Raw genomic sequence first — 21,487 nt, 5'->3', positions numbered from 1 at the left:
ACCATACCAAATGAAGTTTATTTTGAATCGTGGTTACTCTAACTGATTCTAATATTATCATTCCTTATTTTATCCTTCTTGGTTTCGCCACTTATCCATCTCAACATATATATTGTCGTTACGATTAGTCTATCTACATGACATTTCTTGACAGCTTAACACTCTGCGTCATACATTGTAGCTGGTCTTATGATTGTCCTATAAATTTTCTTTTAAGCTTTATAGGAACCGTAATCACATAACACTTCGGATGGCACCTCTCCACTTCATCCAACCTACTCTAATTATCTGAGAGACGTCATCTTCTATGTCACATTCCTTACTAATTATTGATCCTAGATACTAGAAATGGTCATTTTGCAGAATCTCCATCTCATCAACTTTTACCTCCTCATATCAATCTTAGGGTTGCTAAAGTTACTAACCATATACTCCGTCTTCATTCTAAGGGTGTACTTAGTGCACAAGGTTCTCGTGACTGCGGTTTCTGGAGAGGGTCATAATGTACGCAGCCTTACTCCGTCTTCATTCTACTTATCTAAAAATTTTTTGATTCCATGGTTGATCTCCATAACTCTAGTTTGGTGTTACTTTTAGTTGCTATCTTACTCATCATTAGCTAAAAACAAGCACTAAGCAACCTCATCCACGTAATCTTATTAAATAGTTTAGTTAACCAAAGAATGCCAGTGATTCTTAAACTCTTCCACACTTCTATTAGAACCCCCATCTGATCAAGGAGGTTTGGCTATTCCAAAGCTCTTCAAACTCGGGACTCCAAATTTTCTTAAATTTCGTCGGTTACAACAAAGGGAAGAGAGTTGACTTACCTGCCAATCTGGAACTCTGCTAGGAGGTCACCACCCTCTGTTAGATAGCAAGATTATACCAAATCCTCCTTAGGTTTTTAAAAGATACTGACACCCACAGATCTTGCAAATCCTTCTCAGTACCTTTTGTCTAAGCACTTAGCCAAGGAGTATATGTGTCACATGTGTCTGTGACAGATTGTCATGGTTTCCTTGGGAAAACGGTCGATGATTTCAGGCTTCCAATGGTCCACTTAAATTTGTTTTCCACTTTGAGTCTGCTGTTCCAACAATGGCAGAATTTTAAGAATCCGTGAATCGGATTGGAAATTGTTTGATTCAGATCAAATTTGACAGTCATCGATCTTGATTCTTGACAATTCAATACGATGGATTTCTGGATAAAAACATTAGAAGCATTGAAATATTCCTCGAACGTGCTAATTCTACGGTTTTATAAGACTGATTCAAGCCAACTCTGATCCAAATTGGGTCGTAATTGGCACTGACCGCTTCTATTCCAATCCAGCATTTTAAAACCCTAAAAAGACGGACTCCAAACTGATGGACTGGGGACATAGAATCACGTAGGACGTCTGTTTTGGTGTTTACGCAATGTAAGTACATGTCACACCATGGTTTGAGATATCGGTATCGTTTACAAAAAAAAAAGAATTGGTATTGGATCAGTCGTACCAATACCTATGGATCGGTATAGACACGGGTAAAATAAGAAAGAAAAACTATTTTTTGGATGAAAACAGAACCGATCCAGATCCGGCTGATCCAGATCGGTATCGGTCTCGATTACTTAAACTCTGTGTCATACTCGATATGTTTGGGAATATATAACCCAAGGACTAGAGTCTCCTTTTTGGAATATATCCAAGGTTTTAACAAAGAAAATAGATAGCTGGCAAAGATGACTGACTAATTTCTCCACCGATCTTTATCTGTTTTCTGGTAGTGCATAATTTGCGGACTCGGATTATTCTGGTGAAAAAGGGGGAGAGGATGTGAGGATTGGGACCACTGCACTTAGGGTTTCAAGAGTTGGGACTTGGGATCGGATCAGAATCTGCCAAAGCTGATCCCAAATTCCCAATTTCGGCTGATCTGGTTCGGCCGACCCTCGTATGAAAACCCTAAAAGGCATTAAAGAACAATTCCGGGGCAGATTCCACTCTGATTGGGATCCCAATTCTTGCAAGGAAAAAAAAAAAGGATCCCCTCCCTCTCCGATCTTTATCTCCTTCACTTTCCTGCCCAGCCCGGCCCAGTTCCCTAGTTTCTCTAACAAGGGGGGCTGGAATGACCACTCTACACCTGCCCGAACACTATGCCCAGGTGGGATCCACCACCCCCTATTAGAGGAACTGGACCAGGCAGGGAACTAGAGGAGATAATCCCCCTCCCCCTCCTTTTTTAGTTCATCTCCTATCAAGGATCCATAGGACACTAGGGGTTGGTGTCCCAACTCAGAATGGCCGACAAGGAGAGAAGAATAATAGGATGTACATAGGTCATTAGGGGTTGGTGTCCCAACTCAGGGAAGGGCGGCCAGGGATCATCAGGGTGTTGGTGTGGGGGAATAATAAGATGTACATAGGCCACTAGGGGTTGGTGTCCCAACTCAAGGAGGGGCGAGGAGAGGGGGAGGAGTAGGATGTACCTAGGCCACTAGGGGTTGTTGTCCCAGCTCAAGGAAGGATGGTCAGGGATGGGTGGGGGGGGGGTTGGAGGAGGGAATAACAGGGTGTGTATGATGGAGGGAGAATTGAAGATGCGATCTCTCCCTGGACTTAGGCCAGGGCTAGGAGATTGAACCTCCTGCAGGATTGATGGTTAGGTTGCAAAAGTTCGTTGGGAAATTAAAATCTTAATCAAAATTGAATACATCATCTTCAAGACCAAAAAGCTCGAACTGTGACAGCAGCCTATGTTTCTCCTCTAGCAATCTTGTAGGTGAGTAATCATGCCACCTGGGTAGGACATACTTGAAAGTCCAAAAAACACAAGAAAATGCAGCACAGGTACTTCACCTTCTTCTGGTAGATGCCATAAATATCAGGAAAAAAAAACCCCCAAAGGTGGGATTTTTACAGGACTGGAGCTTTCACGATCTGGAAATGGGTTTCATAATTCTTGTCTGCCAAGTGATCATGTTCTAGGAGGAAAGATATGGTGGCGATAGGGCTGTCATTTCGTAGTCAAAACTAACGTCTTTCCAAGTACAAAAAGTACCAATGAAAACTCAAGGAAGAAGATGGTGTTAATAAGTGCCCGGTCGATTACCCATCCAAAAATGGTGATCCCACCAGGATTTGACTGCAAATATGTCACTGCATAGCCAAGAATATCAAGTGAAATTGTGAATTGTGGAAAGACAAAATCAAGACTTCAAGCTTATGTCAAGAGAAAACAGTAATGAACATGAAGTAGGAATTGTGACATGCACATGGGACAAGTATTCAAGGATTCAAAGAATGCGTAGGGGCAAGTAACACATCAATCTCAGCATATGTTAAAAATAAGGTGATTGGAATAGAGAATTCCTTGCATAAGAACAATGTATTAGGTTCTATATTTCATACACGAGTTAATGAAGCATTATCAGAAAGGATCATGAAAATGATATATGAGCAGCAGATCTAAAAGCATTATAGTAAAATTTTTCTAACAGACTAACACATATTGAAGGTCCATTATGGTTTGAATTTTTAGAGCATTAATTTAAGCATAATTACTTTTTTTTTTTAGATAAAAAGAGAGAAGGTGTTCTGCATGATAAAAGTAACCAAGCAAAGTTAGTCGGGGATAGAGAACAAAATCTAATAACATAGTGCCCGCTTGATAACCTTACCAGAAACAGTTTTTGGTGTTTTTCCATTCTGAGAAACGGAAAAACACCTAAAAAGTGCTTGATAAACAGTGTTCTGTAGAAATTGTTTTTGGGTGAATAAATCAAAATTTATGAGCTGTGGAAGACTTTTGACAGTCGTTTCTCAGCACAAATTTACAAACTTGTTCCCGATAAAATCTATACCTAAGCACTCTCACTCGCTCGCTCTCTTGGCTGTTGCAGGCAGAGTCTTGGAGAGGGTTGCAGGTTGTCGCAGGCAAGGTGTGCTTTTCTCTCAAGTCTGAAGTCCTCTCCTTCTTGCTTTCTCCCTTCTTCGTTTACTCTTCTGAAACTAAAATCTCTATCTCTCAATCATGGCGGGTGAGAAGGAGCTCAAGAAACAGAGATTCTATCTTTGTTTCGTGTATAAAACGACCTCCAAAACCAAGAACTGTGAACTTCCTTCCAAGCATTCTTCACAAACCGAAGAGAAGAATATCTTTCTTCTTCTGCTTCTTTCTAGAGTTAGGTTTAGGGTTTCCTGTCTCTGGAATAGTTTTTAGTCTCTCCAAGAGACAGATTCCTTCAATTTGTTTACTAGGTTTTAGCTTTGGTTTTCACCAATAAAGGGGAATTTGTTGTATGTATATTTTGTTTGGGAATTAAGTCGGAATTGAAGAGAAATTGAAGAAAATTTCTCCTTGTTTTCTGTGAGCTGTTCTTTGGGTTCTATTGGAGAGGATTATTGTTTATGATTTTCACCATTATTGATGGTTCATAGTTTTTCGTGCAATAATTCGATCAGGGCATCCTTGATATTGTTTTTACTAGGATTTCTCTTTGCTTTTTCTGTAAATCCACCGAAAGCAATCGAAGCGATGAAGGTCCATCCAGCTGCCAAGAAACGGAACATTTGCTTCGATTTGCTTCTTCTGGAGAGGTTCAGGTGCTTCGATATGCTTCTTCTCGAGAGATTCTCTTTTTTCAGTCAATGCAACGGGATTCGAAAAGCTCGGTTCAGATCTACGGACAAGAAGGCGTTTTTGAAGCAGCTTTGGCAGCTTCAAATTTCAATATTCCGACGGAGATTCTTGTTTTTGTCACTTTTCAGTGGTTCTCGCGGAAGAGCAGCGCGTTTTGCAAGGTGAAAAGCCTGAAGAAGAGTTTCGGATACTTCTTCCAATCATTCCGAGATTTCCCGTGTCTTGAACAGAACACTTGCAGATGCTCTGATCAGCAAGAGGCGTGCAAAAAATAAAAAAGGTTGGTGCAAGAAGGAGTTGGGCTCTGGTTTCTATTGTTGTTGTTGAAGGGTTTGAGAGACGAAGGTGGAGGAGGGAGGAAGTTGGAGTGTAGGAGGGTGGTGGGTGTGTGTTTTGGGAGAGAAATGGGGCGAGCCAATGCCATTTTGGGGCTTATTTTGGAGTTGGGAGAAGCAGGCAAGAGGATAAGAAATTGCAGAGGGAGTCTCTTGGGAACAAATTTCCAGAACAGGTTTACCAAGCGGATAAAAAACGGTTTCTCAGCAAAGAAAATGAAAAAAACTGTGCTGGGAAAGAAAAAACTGTTTGGGTGTTTCCCAGCACAGTTCCAGAACAGAAACACCTGGTAAGGTTATCAAGCGGGCCCATAGATTTCACAAGTTCTATTGATCTTTAGTCAAAAATGGTAAATTCTTCGAATTTTAAGTAAAAGAATATACACAGAGATTTAGATCTAGTTTACTTACCAAAGGATTGTCTCTTGTGGTAAGTGGATAAATAGGACACTGGTCGTGTATTCATGGGAGGTGCAAAATAATCTACCGACTCCAAATCACTTTCAGAGTAGTTTATACGTAATGAGCCAGCTGAATTCATGGCCTCCAAGTTCCCCGCACTATTTGAGAACCCTGATTCAGAAGCATCGGTAGAATTGCATGTTACTAGAGCATGCCATCTACATGCAACTGATACGATGCCTTGAACTCTACTGGAAATCTTGGCAGCTGCATTCAAGCAAAGAACTATTCCAACAACCTGAACAATTGAGGCGACCTGCTCACATTAAAGCCAAAGTAGAATAAGAGATTTGAATAGATAGACCATAGTCTAGGAAAGGTTATGAAATATATCAGGAATAAGGTTATACTTACTAGGCTTTGTACATCACCCACAGTTTTTTTTTTTTTAATAATTGTTTTTAAGAGAATCTTCCACACTCAAACATCAAGAACATAGGATGATTGTGACATTCAGATACATAATATTATTTCAAACAATAGGAAAATAAAACTATACATCTGGTGGCTCATTGGAATCTCTTACATCATTTGTCAACAATATTTACAGCCTATAAGATGGCGGCAGCATGGCATTGGATTAAAGATTCTTTGACCATCTACTCATAAAAGAGAAATGACAACTATTATACTTACTGCAAAATCACCCCCATTGATGAAATTGATGATTCCACTAGATCCTGTAACCCAGAAGAGAGTCACAACTTGACTTGCCGTCACGATTAGGCATGCCAGAAGAAGAAAAATCCGGAACCTATGGCTTATTTTAGAGAGATGATGCCTTAGACGAAGGTGCTCCTCGATGAAGACTGAAACATCAGAATCCCTTTCCAAAAGCTTCCCATAATTGTCTAAGTGGATAACTTGCAAATTGCACACCAAGTTGAACAATAGGCAAGCTGATAGAGAGATCGTGGTCAAATAAGCCCATGATAAAATCATGGCTAGAAACATACCAACAGATTGCCACCAGGAATGATGATACACATATATAATACGAATCACCTCATGCGCAATCTTCAGAAGGAAGCAGGGCAACATCCAGTAAACAAGCAAGCGGAAGAAGCCCTATACAATATTTAAGAAAAAAAAAGGATCAGATTTCATTTATCTCAGCATTTTATGTTTGGATACTGTGAAACAATAAATCTATTGATTAATCAACTACCCATTGCAGGATATTAAATCATTAGATTTAATAATTTTGTACTCAACAACAATCTGGAATAATATCTGGAAAATAATTTGTCATAATATACCTGTAAATTGAATAATTTAAAAAACTGAGAATTAAAAACAGTAAACAGCCTTGAAGGGACACAAGGATCTTGATCACCTAATATACCTGGTAAATTGAATAACTTAATAAGTGAGAATTTTAAAAGTAAAAAGTCTTGAAGGAGCACAAAAATCTTACCTCCTTTGGTGAAACCTAGTTCTAATTCAAGAAATTCGACCAATCCACTCTCAACTATTATTTTTTTCCTTGCATCATTTTTACTGTTCATAAATCAGTTAAAGAATCATTTTCCAGATGTTAGTGCTTGATAGAACAATGATTTTCTAGATACAGTTGCAAAGAAGAAGAGAAGAAGAGCTTGATTTCTGACCCGCATATAATGTTTTCTATGCTAGTTTGGAGTCTGTGGTCAGGTCTGTTTGTGGGTTCATCAGTTGGAAGACACAATTGTTATTTTTTAAGTTCAGTGGGCGAGCCTTGGCGCAACAGTTAAGTTATGCTATTGCAACCATCAGGTTGTGTACATTTTCCCTTCCCCGACCCCGCAGTAGCGAGAGCCTTGTGCACTGGGACGTTCTTTTTTTGTGTGTGTGTGTGGAGCCTTAGGGGTGTTTCAATTAGATTTTGTTTGTCTCAGTTTATGATTGTTTTAATAAGTCCTAGTTGGAATAGGCAGTCCTTCTAAGCTGGCCGACAGGTTTATTTAGTAGTCTTAGTTCTGTTTTCAGTTTCAGTTTGGGAATTGGTTTTAGTTAGTCCAATTCAGTGTTTCATTCTGGCCAGAATCAAGCCTATATATACATGTAAAGGGCTACGCAATAACCACAATTTGGAGGCAATAGTCTAGTTTCTTAACTGCTAGTGTGAGAGATTTACAGTGTTTACTTGGTGGATTTAAAAGGAGGGGGCCTCAAGTGGATTCCTGTCCTATTCTCTCCTTTTACTATCTATTCTAATTCCACAGATCAGTTTCCATTACTTTCATCAATCCGCAGCACCCCTGTTTTTAGCTCTTATCTCAGCTTGCTTTCTAATTTCATCTCTCATTCCTGCTTGGTTTCTGGTTGGATCTTCTCGTGTTATTGTCTCAAAACTTGCATTAGCCTGTCCAAAATCTGCTACTACCCTGCCTGTTTTCCTAGTTTCATTAGCAGGGTTATGAAATTCGGAATTGGGGATCGAATGGGTCAGTGCCGATTCTGACCCAAATCATATCGTAATCGGCCAGAATTGATCTGAGAAACCCTAGAATTGGCTGGATCAAAACATACAGGATCAGGAACGGTCCTATTTGATTGACCCCATTCTAATTTTGAAACAGTGTTCACTTATACCCTGAGCACCACTGAACAGGTCTCTGATTCCTGAGATCTTTTGCAGGCAGGTTCTATTAACTGAGAGCTGCACTCGAACTGAATAACAGGACAATTTGACCTTACTAATCCAAGCTATAAAATTTTCTCCTTGAACTGCTTAGTTTATCGGTTTTGGAGATCCTGTGGTTGCTAGTCTTTTTCTAGTTCTCTAGTTTGGGACTGGTTTGCATTAGAAAAGAACGCCCCAAACAAAAATGAAAAAGAGTACAAATCAAAAAGAAAATTCTAAATCAAGGAAAAACAATAAAAGTTGTGAAGTTTTAGTATGAAATAACGGGATTGCTTGAGATAATGCTTGCTTGATGTTTTTGGCAATATTAATCAGCTAAAGGATTACAAACTACAAAGTAGTACTGCAAGGAATAGTTGGAGAAGGTTCCCCTCCCTCCCTTTTTTTTAAAAATATCTTGGTTGCCGCTTAATACTCAGATCAATCTGTATGTTTAAACTACCTAATGATCTCAAATCTCTTATAAGCAGTCTTGTTCAAACTTAAGCAGACAAAGAAGAGGGGAAAAAGAGAGAGAAAAGGCGAAGATTTTGAATTGCTCACCTCGATCATCTCGATGTACTCCTTGCGGAAACTGAGCATATGGCCGTGAAACCGATCAACAAAGAGGAATTTCCGAATACCATACTTACGAAGATTGTGAGAAATACAACCAAGGGAAACAGCAGTAAGACAAGACTGAGAGACGATGATGTCGAGCTCGAAGTTGTATATCTGATACTTCTCGCAGTTGGAACAACTTAAGAGCTTAAGTATCACAACTGGGACTGAAACACCAAAGAGAAGAAATACAGCCCAAGAAAGGAGAAAGCCCAGTACAGAGGATTGATGGAAGCCGAAGAAACATAGGAAAACATCTAAACGATGAAGAATTCGATCCAGATGGTAATCCTTTTCCTCTTCTTCTTGTGTTTGCGTTGTAACAAGGAGGGGGAGCTGGGCAGGAGATTCTTCCTCTATTCGGCTATGAGGCTCACCCATTACTGTGACCTAGGAGAATGATAGAGCAACAGCAGCAGCAGTTGAAGTTGAAGTACACTCACGGCCACAGTACAAAAGGTTAAGGGTTTTGTGGAGGTACAACCATGGAGGTAATAGGTTGGAAGTTTGAATATCTCAGCTTACGGGTGAGCAAACAGCATATGGAATCGAAGAAACAGAAATGGAGAAGTAACAGAACCAGGGAAGATCTAGATGATGGTGAGTTGTTCTTGGTCACTCTACTAACAATAATATTCAGAGAAACTAGTAAAAAGCGCACTAGATTTTCCTAATCAACCAGTCAAAACACTCATCTCTCTCATCTCTCCCCCCTTTCCCATTGGTGTTCCATCGTTCTTCTTTGCTAATTGGGAATTGAGGACTCTTTAGCTTTTTGGTGCCAGAAGCAGGAGTTACAGGCGAGGCGAGGCGAGGTGGGAAACGAGGGAAGACGGATCTTTATCACCTCCAGTTTGCTGACCGGCCCAGTTCCTCTAACAAAGGGGAGGCTGAAATGACCTCTCTACCCATGCCCAAACACCCTGCTCGGGTGAGATCCACCATCCCCCTATTAGAGGAACTGGGGAACTGGGCCGGTCAGCAAACTGGAGGTGATAATTTTCCAGGGAGGACATGTACACACACATCCACAGGTGTTGGGATCCGTGTCCAAATCCTCCAGCCGTTGGATCCGAATCCGGATCCGACAAGGCGATAACTTGAGATTTGGGATGTGAGAAGTCGAAGTCGGGTGGGGCGAAAGCGAAAGATCAATTTCCCAATCCCATTTATTTATTTTTGGGAGAATATTTATTACTCTTCTGAGGCTATGGAAAATATTTTTCTAATGGAGAAAGTTAAAAAAGCAGCATGGAAAGAGGGGTTGAAAATTGAAACAAAAAAAAATCAAATATGTTGGTCTCTCTACAGGCGGGTCCAAACGATTATTAAGGTCCATATCCATGTCGACGGTAGGCCCACATGAGAGCCGAGGGTGCTTTCAAGGCTTGACGGAGACTAGTTACCGAAATATTATAAAAAAATTAAAAAGAGGGGGAATGCATTTTTACCTAATTTTTTTTGATGTCGTCAGTTTGTACGTTAAGTCAATAGTAAAATTAAAATAATATATTTAATAAAAAATTCATATATTTAATGAAAAGATAAAATTTAAAAAAAATTGAACAAAAGATCAAAGATTACAAATTTTTTTTTCTACTAATAAGAAAGAAGCAAGGAGTCTAGTAGCAAGTTGAAGATTGACATAAATATGAAATATGTGGCGTTTGCTCCTATTGTCAAAAGGCATCGTAAAAGGGATTAGTTTGAACTGGTTTTCGATCGGACTGAATTGGTTTGATATTGTATTAGGTTAAATTCAACGGGAAAAATTATCTGTTCTATTTTTTGTCCGTTTTAATTTCCCAAGTCTCTTTAATAGGGGATCATTATCTGTTCAATTTCCCAAGTTCTTCTAATTGGGTGGATAAAAAATGACCACCTTATCCCCTTGCTGGAAAACACTACCCAGGTGGGATAATTTTCTTTGTAATTGACCACCCTGGGGTAGAGTGATCATTTTCACCCCTATTAGAGGGACTTGGGGAAATACAAACTGACTCCTTATTACAGACAGCCCCTAACTATTAGTATTACAGTTCGTAGATGACGTCAGGGTAAAATATATTATAATTTCAAATTGACGATTCTATCTTTTCTCTTTTTAAAATAGAAAATAGTAGGACCCACATCAACGAACCCTTTGCCTTTCTTCTTCTTCCTGCAGCTCCACCTACCCCAACCCCCTCCCTCTGCAACCTGCAAACCCCTCTTCCTGCAGTTCCACAGAATGATGTGTCCTAACTCTTAACCAATAAACCAAACACTAAATGCTTGTGTGAATAAAGCTGCTTTGAATCTCCCCCCCCTCCCCTTTTCTCAGTTTTATAACTCAGAATTGACAGTTGATTCATGGAAACAAATTAACAAAATCTTGCCAACATTGATCTTCTTCATACCAGAACTTGTTTTAATCATGAACAAACTCTGCATTGGAGCACCCACATTGAATTGGATCTCAACAAAAATTTGAATTTAATCTGTGCTCCTCTAGTTTATTGAAGATAAAAGGACTAAAAATACTGTTCAGTAGAGAGAATTTTTTTGGGGGCAATAGATAGATAAATTTGCCATTTAACGTTGTTGCCAATCAAGGAGATTCATTCTGAACAAACGTCCCGAAGGATTCTCTTTGATGGACATTCTTAATTTCACCACGTATAACAGTGATGCGGCAAATACGCAGGGAATTGATCTGAATAAGCCATGTGTAAGAGAGAGAGATATCAAATCTCAGAAAACGTAGACAATGGCACCCAATGCCGGAAAACTTATCTAACGCTGCCATTTGAACCACCTTAGCTCATCTGCGCAGAAGAAAAGTAGAACTCCAGCTTTGGATATTCCATAAATGGACATCCTCTTCGCTCAGATCCAGGCTGATCTGCGTTCTAATGATGCTCTTCGTCAGTCCGGTGCCCTTTTGCAAGCTCTTCAGCAGTCAGCCGCCGGCAGAGACATTTCCGTTATTGCAAAATCCGCTTGCGAAGAGATAGTTGCATCTCCAGCCTCCGCTGTTTGCAAAAAGCTCGCTTTCGATCTTATCCGTTCGACTAGACTCACCACTGATCTATGGGAGATTGTCTGCACTGGTATCCGCGCCGATCTCGACTTCCCAGACCCAGCTGTCACTGCCGCTGCTGTTTCCATCCTCGCTGCTATACCTTCCTATCGACTCGGCAAGCTTATTGCCGATTGCAATAAGGAAATCTCCAATTGCTTTGATTCTTACAGTGATAATCTACGATATTCAATCACTGAAACGCTTGGATGCATTCTAGCACGGGATGATCTCGTCACTCTGTGCGAGAACAATGTAAATTTACTCGATAGGATTTCAAATTGGTGGAGAAGGATTGGCCAGAACATGCTTGATCGATCTGATGCAGTTTCGAAAATTGCATTTGAGTCCGTGGGAAGGTTGTTTCAGGAGTTCAATTCAAAGAGGATGAGCAGATTGGCAGGTGATAAACTTGTTGATAGCGAGAATTCGCTTGCGATCCGATCGAACTGGGTTTCTTTGATGATTGATTACATTTGGAGGAGGAGGAATGCCTTGATGGCCAGATCTCTGGTTTTACTGATTGAGAATTTCGGGGTAACTGTATTTCCTCTAGTTTTTGCAGTGAAGGCCGTGGCTTCCGGTACAGTAGAGGTTATCAGGAAGCTTTCCAAATCTTCTGGAAACCGTATTAGTAGTAATGCAAATATGTTGGATTTGGGTAATGCCGAGAAGCTTGTGGGTGTTTCAGATGTGGTAACCCATTTGGTACCGTTCTTATCATCTTTGGATCCTGCTTTAATATTTGAAGTAGGGATTAATATGTTGTATCTAGCTGATGTCCCTGGAGGTAAGCCTGAATGGGCTTCTCAATCCATTATTGCCATTCTCACTCTTTGGGATAGACAAGAGTTCTCTTCTGCTAGAGAAAGTATAGTCAGAGTTGTTGTGACAAATCTACATCTCCTTGATCTTCACATGCAGGTTGGAATCCTCTCTCTCTATCCCTGTAAAATTTCAAGCCTTCAAGCTGAAGTAGTAAACTAGTCCTTAGTGTTGTCATGCTCAAAGATATGAGTGTAACTAGCTAGATATCATACTTGTTATGCTTGCAGGTTTCATTGTTCAAGAGGTTACTTCATATGGTCAGAAACCTGCGAGCAGAATCAGATCGTATGCATGCTCTTGCATGTATATGTCGCACAGCTCTCTGTGTTGATCTCTTTGTAAAGGAAAGTGTTAGAAGAGGACAGAAACCCCTTGCAGGAACTGATATTGCTTCACTTTTTGAGGATGTGAGTATAAAAAATGACCTTAAAAGTGTAACTAGTAAAAGCTTATTTCGAGAGGAGTTAGTTGCTTCGTTAGTGGAAAGTTGTTTTCAGTTGTCTCTTCCATTGCCTGAGCAAAATAATTCAGGTACAGAGGGTAGAGTTATTGGAGCCTTAGCTTATGGTACTGGTTATGGTGCATTAAACTGGACAGAACCAGCTCTGGATGTGGTGGAAATTTGTAGACCTTGTGTTAAATGGGACTGTGAGGGCCGGACTTATGCCATAGATTGTTATTTAAAGTTACTTGTTAGATTGTGCCATATCTATGATACCAGAGGAGGTGTTAAAAGGGTTAAAGATGGAGCTTCTCAGGATCAGATTCTAAACGAGACAAGATTACAAAATTTGCAACAAGAACTGGTTAAAGACCTGCGTGAGGTTAGTAAACTTTTCCCTTCAAACAGGAAAGTATCATACTTTATTATTTCCATCTTGAGGCATTACATATATGAAAACTACTTGTTCTTTGTTAACTATGGACATGCTCAAAAGTCTATTCCTTGTTTCATTTACTCCAGTTTGAAAAATATGGAGTTCAATACTTATCATGGGTGGTGAAGAGTAAGAAATTATTAAACAGATTAATAACTTCTCTAAGGCTGTGTTCAGTTCAATGTTCAAGGTTTCACTGAATTTTTTTGAAATATTTCGGTTTCGCAAGATGTCGAAATAAAACTCCATGCGACAGGTAGAAAGTGCAAGGTTTTGGTCGAAATTTCACTATTTCAGCAAAATTTTGACGATATGTGTGGTTTCGGTATAATTTCAACCGAAGTGATAGAAACCTTTACTATAAAATGTATAGTTTTAATGGGTCGAAATTTCGACCTATTTTGTTGGTTTCACTGGTTTCTACTTTATTATTTCCACCTCTGAGCACTCTGAGCTACTGCCTGTTCCAGTACCTTCTCAGATGAGGGTGGTAGTTGGCTAGTGAAACCTCAAAGAGAAAGAACCAAAATCTTCCCCGCTTGTAAGTGACGTCTCCAGTCTGGAGTTGTTCCCCAGGTAATATCTGAGCTGGTTTTATTCTCTGTTGAGAGATATAGTGTGAAGGACGGATTTGAAACCCAGAAGTTTAATCAAATTCTCACAGTATTTCATAAGCATACACATTTCTCTCTTCTCCCTTCTGTTTATTTTGTGAGACTAAAAGGGATGTAGACTTGAAATGAAAACATGGATTTGAACTTGTTGGTTGAGTGAAAAGGAAGATTCAAAAAAAGAAGGGTCAGGGAACACCTTCAATAGATCAGAAAAGTAAACCCTCTTACCTCCTCTGAGTCCTCTCCCCCCCCCCCCCCCCCCACCCACAAAAAAAAAAAAAAAAAAAAAAAAAAAAAAAAAAGGAAAGAAAAAAGTTGAACTGTTGGATTGATCTGAAAAACTCTTCAAACTAGTCTGGTTTTCCATAGCCTCTCACAATTCTCTGTTATTCCAGTTATTTATGATCCTCTAGAATTTGCAGAGATGCAAGTCTTAGAGTACCATAAGCCCAAAAGCATTTCTCCACTTGTGCCCTCAAATTGTATAACTAATCTTAAGGGATTGAAAATCATAAAGTATTAGGACACCTTGAGATTGTAGTAGAAAGTTTAAATGTATGGTTCCATTGTTGAAGCTGCTATTTTAGTGGAATTTGGTCGATTGAGTCATTACTCGTTCATGTTATCAACAGATGTCTAGTCTGATCAACAGATAAATGAAAGCAATACGAGTAAAATGACTGAAAATGGTCCTTCACAAATATTAACACTTAAAATAAAGGGGCCTTTTTTGTTTTTTAGCTAGGGGCAATTTCATCTAGGGAGAGTCAGGGGCAATGCTAATTACTAACCTTTTCTTTAGAGATTTCCCCTTAGTTTTGTGTATCTTTCTTGTTCTGAGGTGCTTCCATTTCCAATGTTTACCTTATTTGATTTGTATTTCCAATTTATCTTCATGTCTCAAGTCATTGAAGCATTATGATTTTTTAGATCCTTTCATTATCTTCCTTAATCCTTGTTCGTCTTTGTCTACTCGCCAGGTGAACACACCAAGGATATGTGCCCGGCTTATTTGGGCTGTTGCAGAGCACATCAATCTGGATGGTCTGGATCCTCTCCTAGCCGATGATCCTGAGGATCGATTGAACATTATTGTTACTACAATCAACAAAGTCTTATTCAATGGAGATTCATCTGCAACTACATCAAATATGCTTCAGGATGTGCAGGCAGTTCTTCTATGTGCCCAACGTCTGGGATCACGTCATCCTAGGGCAGGGCAACTTTTGACTAAAGAACTAGAGGACTTCAGAAATAACAGCCTTGCTGACTCAGTAAACAAGCATCAGTGTCATCTTATATTGCAGAGAATTAAATATGTGAAAAGTCATCCTGAAAGCATGTAAGCATTGACAACACTATGATTTCATTTACTTTTTCTGATGGGAGTGTTGAAACTTGAAACTAGCAAAACTTCTGCCAATTGCTAATACTCTGCTAATTCTTTTATATATAATCATATTAGGAGAACTGTGTTGGCGGGACGCTGGCTATTTTGCAGGCATATTTAATACATTAAGGAGAACAATTTCAAACTTACTGTTTTTTTACGAGATTAAACTTTAACATTGCATAATAGTGTGCAATGTAATGTTCTGTTATTACTTTCAAAGGAGTGCCAATTTCTGAACATTGAATTTGCTGATCTCCTGGTTTGATGTTTATTTCAAAACATTCCTTGTGAGCTAGTACTGTAATAGCAGCCATTGTTGGATGGTCTGGTTGATTCAATTCTGGCTTCATCTAGGGCATAGTAATTGATGAAAAATGATTTGAGACAGTAATTGATAAATTTTGTGACATGTTTGAGACTGCACTTTAGAAACCAGTACATGCTTTTATTTGGGAACAAATTCCATCATGTCAAATGACTTTGGGAGGCTGAGCTGGCAACAGGATCGTACTTGTTCTTATCCATCATTGTACTTTGGGATGCATCCTCTCCAGTCAATCATCTACTAGTTAAAACTAACTACTTCATCAAGTTATTCAGCCAACTGAGTAGATTTTGCTTCTGGAACTTGAGATGGACAGTACTACTCATTTCTCAAGGATTCGACCTTAGTTTCCTAGAATAAGCTCCACTAAATAATGCTCCCAAGGGATTTTTCGTAATTAATAGTTTGATGTAGAAAATATATATTGTAAATTATCTAGAAGCCAAGGACAGAATAAAAAATTACAGAAAGAACTGTTAGCTACTAGGTTCTAGAGCGGAGCTGATGGAGTCGAGGATCCAGAGACCCAATTAGTCGGTGGATAAAGGGCACATGTTAAGGAAACTAGGGCACTGATTAATTGATTCGGTTCATTTGGAAATTGAACACAGGAGTTCCTCAGTCAGTCTCTAGAAATTGTTTATTTATTGATATAATGTTTTAAAGTTCTATTCAATGTCTTGTTGCCAATGATTTTGAAGCTTGAAAAGAGTTGCAGTCCTTGGTTTATTAGCTTGTGCTTTTAATGCTTAGATGTTTTGTAGGTTAGATATGTTTTTCTATGTATGGTAGTTCTCTATAATCATGTGCATTTTTCAGATGGGCTGGAGTTAGCGAAAGCAGAGGAGATTACCCTTTTAGCCACCACAAATTTACTGTTCAGTTTTATGAAGCATCTGCAGCTCATGACAGAAAGTTGGAAGGATTGGTTCACAAGGCCATCCAAGAGCTTTGGCGGCCCAATCCTAGTGATCTAACTCTTATTTTAACAAAAAGCATAGACTCTACTTACATCAAGGTCCCTCCAAGTGGATATACGTTGACAGGAAGCAGTGATCCTTGCTACATTGAAGCGTATCATTTGACTGACTCAATTGATGGAAGGAGCACCCTGCATCTTAAGGTTAGGCCTCTTGTTAACTTAAATCAAGTCTGGAGGCTTTCATGAGTCCTTTGAGCTCTGAGTGGAGGATATTAGTATCAGATAACTGGAAAACTTACTTTGCGATCTATATTTTTTATTTGTGAAAGGTGATAACCAGATTTGTTCCTTCTGAAAATGTCAATTGTTTATGAAACTCATGTAGGGGCAGAAATAATGATGAAAGATCTTGGAAGAAGCTCTTGTCCAGCACATGTTAGGTTCTTTTATGGTGTCTCTATTCCTAAAGGAAGGTCCTGATAACCTAGGTTTTCACATGTGCAAAATGGTATATTGGGAGGTGGGGGTCTTCAGTCTTCATAGAATTAATATTTTGTCTATCATCACAAGTTCTTCATTGTCATATTTTTCTTCGCCTTCTCCTGTTTCCAGACTGAAGGAGAGATTTTACTATTAATTTTTGGAGAGGCATTAGGGAAGAGAATCTTCAATCTGCCAAACAGGTTACATCAATTTTTTTGTTGATAGTTTGAAGTTTAAACCTAGGAACCATGTATATATCTAGGTTAAATTCCAAAATATGTTACAAAGAGATAGTGAGCATGTAAGGCCTGAAGAAATGATGCAGATATTATTCTTCAATGGGAAATTAATCTAGCTTCTTTTGCTTGGGTATAGGAGATGGGGAACTAAACTTTTATGCTGGGTCTTATTGTAAGTTTTGATTTATACGAGAATCAACTGAAAGTATTGCATAATGGATAAAATTGATAAGACAGAATATACTAGATAGTGTGGGAGAATATGGAAATAATTGAATCATCGAAGGAAAGATGAGTAACTCAATGTGATGCTAGTTATATATGGTCTTGGATTCATTTTACACTAAAAGAAGATACAGGTAGGAGCCCTCTGAGTCCCTCACCCATCGCTGCCCCAGAGACACAAGCACACATTTGTGCACCATGTTGACACATAAGCACATTTCAGCTAACAACTTCTATATTTTTTCAAACATTATGACTGGAACCTTGTAATATGGGAGCCAATTCATCAGAAGTTTCCAATTTTCTTATGCCTTTTATACTTAAGGATTGACACTGTTGGTTGGTGTTTCCTGGTTGATGATATTTCTGTCTTCCAGTAGGGTATGGTTTCTATATTGAATATTTAGCAGAAGCATGATCATTCTACTTCTTCCATTGAAGTTGATACATGCTGTGGTTTAGTTACTCTTATGTAAACAACTTCTCTCAGATCAGTAAACATGTTGCAGGTTTTAAATTTGACAGAGCTAGTACTTAATAGGGTGGATATCCGAGTGGGGCTATCTGGTGCACTATATTTCATGGATGGATCTCCTCTAGCAGTGCGGCAATTGCGTAATCTTGTTTCTCAGGTTCTATTTCAAGACTAACATAAAATTTATCTTTCCTACATATGCACAATGTGTCTCACTTTGATACTCAGTAAATTGTAATCCTTTGAGACCACTCTGTTTCTCCTAATTGAACTCTTAATAGTTCCTTATCATTTATGTTATGCCTGTGACAAAATCAGTACATTAATGACCAGCAGCAATAAGGGAGCAGAAGAATAACAAAGAAGAAGAAAGGAGACCGAGAAAGAGAGAATTATAATAAAAATAGTATTGGAAAGAGAAAGGGATTATATTCTTTATATCGCTTCACGTGTGTTTTGTCGTCTTCTACTTATCAATTAATTTTCATCTGTTTGCTATAAATAAACAAAGGACTCAAAAGGTGGTAAAAATTGGCCTAAAATGGAACTGAGAGGATGGAGATGGAGGAGAATGAACAAATGAAGCAAAGGTTGACCATTGAGGTGGTGTAGGGGGCTCTAATTTAGGAAAACCTCTTCCAGAGATATGAAGACACAAGGGAGGAGTAACAAGGAATAACATTGAAAATTAAGGCAGCAGTATCATGCTGTGCCCTTGGAGAATTTTGATTTCTATATACAGTGTTTTAAATGTATATTATTCGTACAAAAGATTAGTTTCACGTTGGCCTTGTACAGCTGAGATGGTTTTCGTTCAATGGACATTTCACAGTTACTGTCATCGTCTTCACTGCTTATGATATTAAAAGTCTTGTATGTATGATTCCTGAAGCACTTATTCTAAGTAAAAGCTGCTGATTAGTCTATTTGATCCCAATTTGGCAAGATTAGTTCTCCAGATAGTTGATAGTCCTCCCCAAATATATAATTTTCTCTTGGGGCCCATAATCTTACTTCTAGGTAGCTGTAATATGTAGGAGGTAGCCTATTCCTTAGCATCTGCGTTACTGCTGCTTTATTTGTTTCCCACCATAACAAAGTTTCCTAACTTCTACTCTGTTAACAGATTTTATGGTTCGCTTAAATTGTGTTCTTGTTCCTAGGATCCAGTGCTTTGCAGTGTGACTGTGGGAGTCGCCCACTTCGAGAGATGTGCCCTTTGGGTTCAAGTATTGTACTACCCTTTCGATGGGAGCGGTGCTGCAGTAGAGTATGGTGACAGAGATTATGCTGAAGATGATACACAAATCATGAGGCAAAAAAGGAGCTTAAGACCAGAACCTGGAGAGCCAGTGGTCTTGAAGTGTCACCCATACAAGATTCCGCTAACCGATCTCCTTTTGCCACACAAAATCTCACCTGTCGAATATTTCCGCCTATGGCCTAGTTTACCGGCTATACTCGAGTACTCAGGTGCATATACATATGAAGGAAGTGGTTTCAAAGCTACTGCTGCGCAGCAATATGGTGCTTCTCCTTTTCTTAGTGGACTAAAATCCCTGTCCTCTAAGCCTTTCCATAGAGTTTGTTCACATGTTCTCCGAACAGTGGCTGGGTTTCAAGTAAGTTCTGCCATTCTTTCATGGTTCCTGTGGTTTCGATATCTTTGGATGTTTCCCTTTCTGATGCTTATTTATGTGAGTGGTTTCAATTGTCATTCTTTTTCAATTGATGCCTCTGCTTTGATGGCTAAGTGCTGGTAGATTCTAATGTTTAGTGACATTCTTTACTTTTATAGACCTTGGGGAATTTGTTCTACTAATTCCACACTACTAGTGAGGCAGAAACTCTTTTGTTATTTATTTTTTCAACAGTCTGCAAAGATTTGATTTCTTCACTACATTCAGTCTGTTTGCACCTTTCTCTTGAATTCTCAGTACCTATCTTGTTAATTGTTACTTCTTGTATTGGAACAGTTATGTTTTGCTGCCAAAACTTGGTTTGGTGGCTTTTTGGGTATGATGATATTTGGTGCTAGTGAAGTGAGCACAAATGTGGATTTGGGAGACGAGACGACAACAATGATGTGCAAATTTGTGGTCCGAGCCTCTGATTCATTGATCATAAAGGAGATAGGATCAGATTTACAGGGGTGGTTAGATGATATTACAGATGGGGGTGTGGAATACATGCCGGAAGATGAAGTGAATCTGGCTGCGGCAGAGAGGCTGAGAATCTCAATGGAACGGATAGCCTTGCTCAAGGCAGCTCAACCACCACCAAAGCATTCAAAACCAGATGAGGAAGAAGAGGAGGAAGAGAAGGAAACAGATGAGATTAAAAACAAGGAAAAGAAAGATAATGGCGTAGAAGATGGTAAACCAAAGGGGCCTTCAACCCTATCGAAATTGACGGCAGAGGAAGCTGAGCAGCGTGCACTTCAGGCAGCAGTTCTGCAGGAGTGGCATATGCTTTGCAAAGAGAGAGGGACAAAAGTTCATTGACTGTACTTATTTTTCTTCAGGTTTGCATTTGGTAGTTGCATTTTGTTTTCCTCTTCCTTTCCCCCCCCCCCCCCAGTTTTATGTCATTTTTATTCTATTGGACATCATATAACAGTTTGTTACTTTGTTTTGAATTGAGAAATTTATTTTGAAAGTACACATATTGTAGCGTTACATATGTTATCACAATTCAATTCAACAAGCCTTATCACAACTAAATGGGGTCATGAAACAAATCCTGTTTCACCATTCAAAGTAAAGAAAGCTTTAAAAGGGTTGTGCTAGGAGGGGGGGGGGGGAGTCTGCAATACCAGCTGCTGACTTGACACATGAACCCTCTTCTACCTGGACTTCAGACTGGCAAAGTTTTGGGTTGAACATACATTGGTGGTGATTTGGCCTCCCCCGCCCACCCCCTCCCCTCGGTTTGTTGGAATTTGATGGTGATCTTGTGTCTCCCCTGTCTTAAGTTGAGGAGAATGAACCACTGCACATGAGAAGAAGAAAGACATCTGAAGAAAGCTAGCAAAGAAAAAAGAAGCCCAAGAAGAGTATCAAAGATACGGCTGATGTCACATCACAATGCAATTGGCATCCTCCATTTATTCCTCATGACTGCAGATTCCACATCATGATCCATTTGCCATACATGCTGGACAAGAAGAGCTGACAACAGGAGCATATATTGGTTGTTCTGTTCATCTCTTAATGATTATTGTGCGTCAGTATAGAGAGGATTTCCACTGGAAAATTTTTGTGATTGATTAAGCAGTTGACTTATCATCAAGGTTTCTGTTTGTGAGCATTTTCCCTTAACAGACATAGTGCAGCTTATTTATTAGTTCATGTCTGAAGACCAAAGTGGTGAATCAGGTTCTTGGTG

The 21,487-nt window shown here is 39.3% G+C and overlaps 2 protein-coding genes across 5 annotated transcripts; one reads left to right on the top strand and one right to left on the bottom strand.

The window, feature by feature from the left end:
• Window positions 1-2,764: 2,764 nt before the first annotated feature.
• Window positions 2,765-9,038, bottom strand: LOC122653976. Its single transcript, XM_043847945.1, has 4 exons — window positions 8,601-9,038; window positions 6,068-6,499; window positions 5,381-5,687; window positions 2,765-3,151 (listed from the first exon to the last, which is right to left on the bottom strand). The coding sequence occupies exons 1-4, from the start codon at window positions 9,036-9,038 to the stop codon at window positions 3,009-3,011; spliced, it is 1,320 nt and encodes a 439-aa protein (XP_043703880.1). The 3' UTR covers window positions 2,765-3,008.
• Window positions 9,039-11,454: 2,416 nt separating this feature from the next.
• LOC122655727 (protein TPLATE-like) lies at window positions 11,455-20,664 on the top strand. Of its 4 annotated transcripts, XM_043850024.1 has the most exons (7): window positions 11,455-12,642; window positions 12,774-13,370; window positions 15,019-15,380; window positions 16,576-16,879; window positions 18,135-18,257; window positions 19,264-19,722; window positions 20,077-20,664. In XM_043850024.1, exons 1-7 carry the CDS (start codon window positions 11,509-11,511, stop codon window positions 20,602-20,604), a joined length of 3,507 nt encoding a protein of 1,168 aa, XP_043705959.1. In that variant the 5' UTR covers window positions 11,455-11,508; the 3' UTR covers window positions 20,605-20,664. The 4 variants fall into 4 exon arrangements, with proteins under 4 accessions (XP_043705959.1, XP_043705962.1, XP_043705960.1 ...); XM_043850027.1 differs by lacking the exon at window positions 20,077-20,664 and having other exon boundaries at window positions 19,271-19,427; XM_043850025.1 differs by lacking the exons at window positions 19,264-19,722; window positions 20,077-20,664 and adding an exon at window positions 18,743-18,814.
• The last annotated feature ends 823 nt before the right edge of the window (window positions 20,665-21,487 follow it).

Source organism: Telopea speciosissima, chromosome 3, assembly GCF_018873765.1.
Source record: "Telopea speciosissima isolate NSW1024214 ecotype Mountain lineage chromosome 3, Tspe_v1, whole genome shotgun sequence".
NCBI classification, from domain to species: domain Eukaryota; kingdom Viridiplantae; phylum Streptophyta; class Magnoliopsida; order Proteales; family Proteaceae; genus Telopea; species Telopea speciosissima.
Note: the sequence above shows the minus strand (reverse complement) of the source record. Positions and strands in the feature narration are given on the sequence as shown.

What these genes read in the sequence shown, in the direction of transcription:
- LOC122653976 (XM_043847945.1), bottom strand. Translation starts at nt 9,038, where the DNA reads ATGGGTGAGCCTCATAGCCGAATAGAGGAAGAATCTCCTGCCCAGCTC. An exon ending in AGTACATCGAGATGATCGAG is followed by an intron (nt 6,500 to 8,600) that starts GTGAGCAATTCA and finishes AATATTGTATAG; the next exon opens with GGCTTCTTCCGCTTGCTTGT. An exon ending in TCAATGGGGGTGATTTTGCA is followed by an intron (nt 5,688 to 6,067) that starts GTAAGTATAATA and finishes TAATGTGAGCAG; the next exon opens with GTCGCCTCAATTGTTCAGGT.
- LOC122655727 (XM_043850024.1), top strand. Translation starts at nt 11,509, where the DNA reads ATGGACATCCTCTTCGCTCAGATCCAGGCTGATCTGCGTTCTAATGAT. An exon ending in TGGTTAAAGACCTGCGTGAG is followed by an intron (nt 13,371 to 15,018) that starts GTTAGTAAACTT and finishes TCTACTCGCCAG; the next exon opens with GTGAACACACCAAGGATATG. An exon ending in TGCGTAATCTTGTTTCTCAG is followed by an intron (nt 18,258 to 19,263) that starts GTTCTATTTCAA and finishes TCTTGTTCCTAG; the next exon opens with GATCCAGTGCTTTGCAGTGT.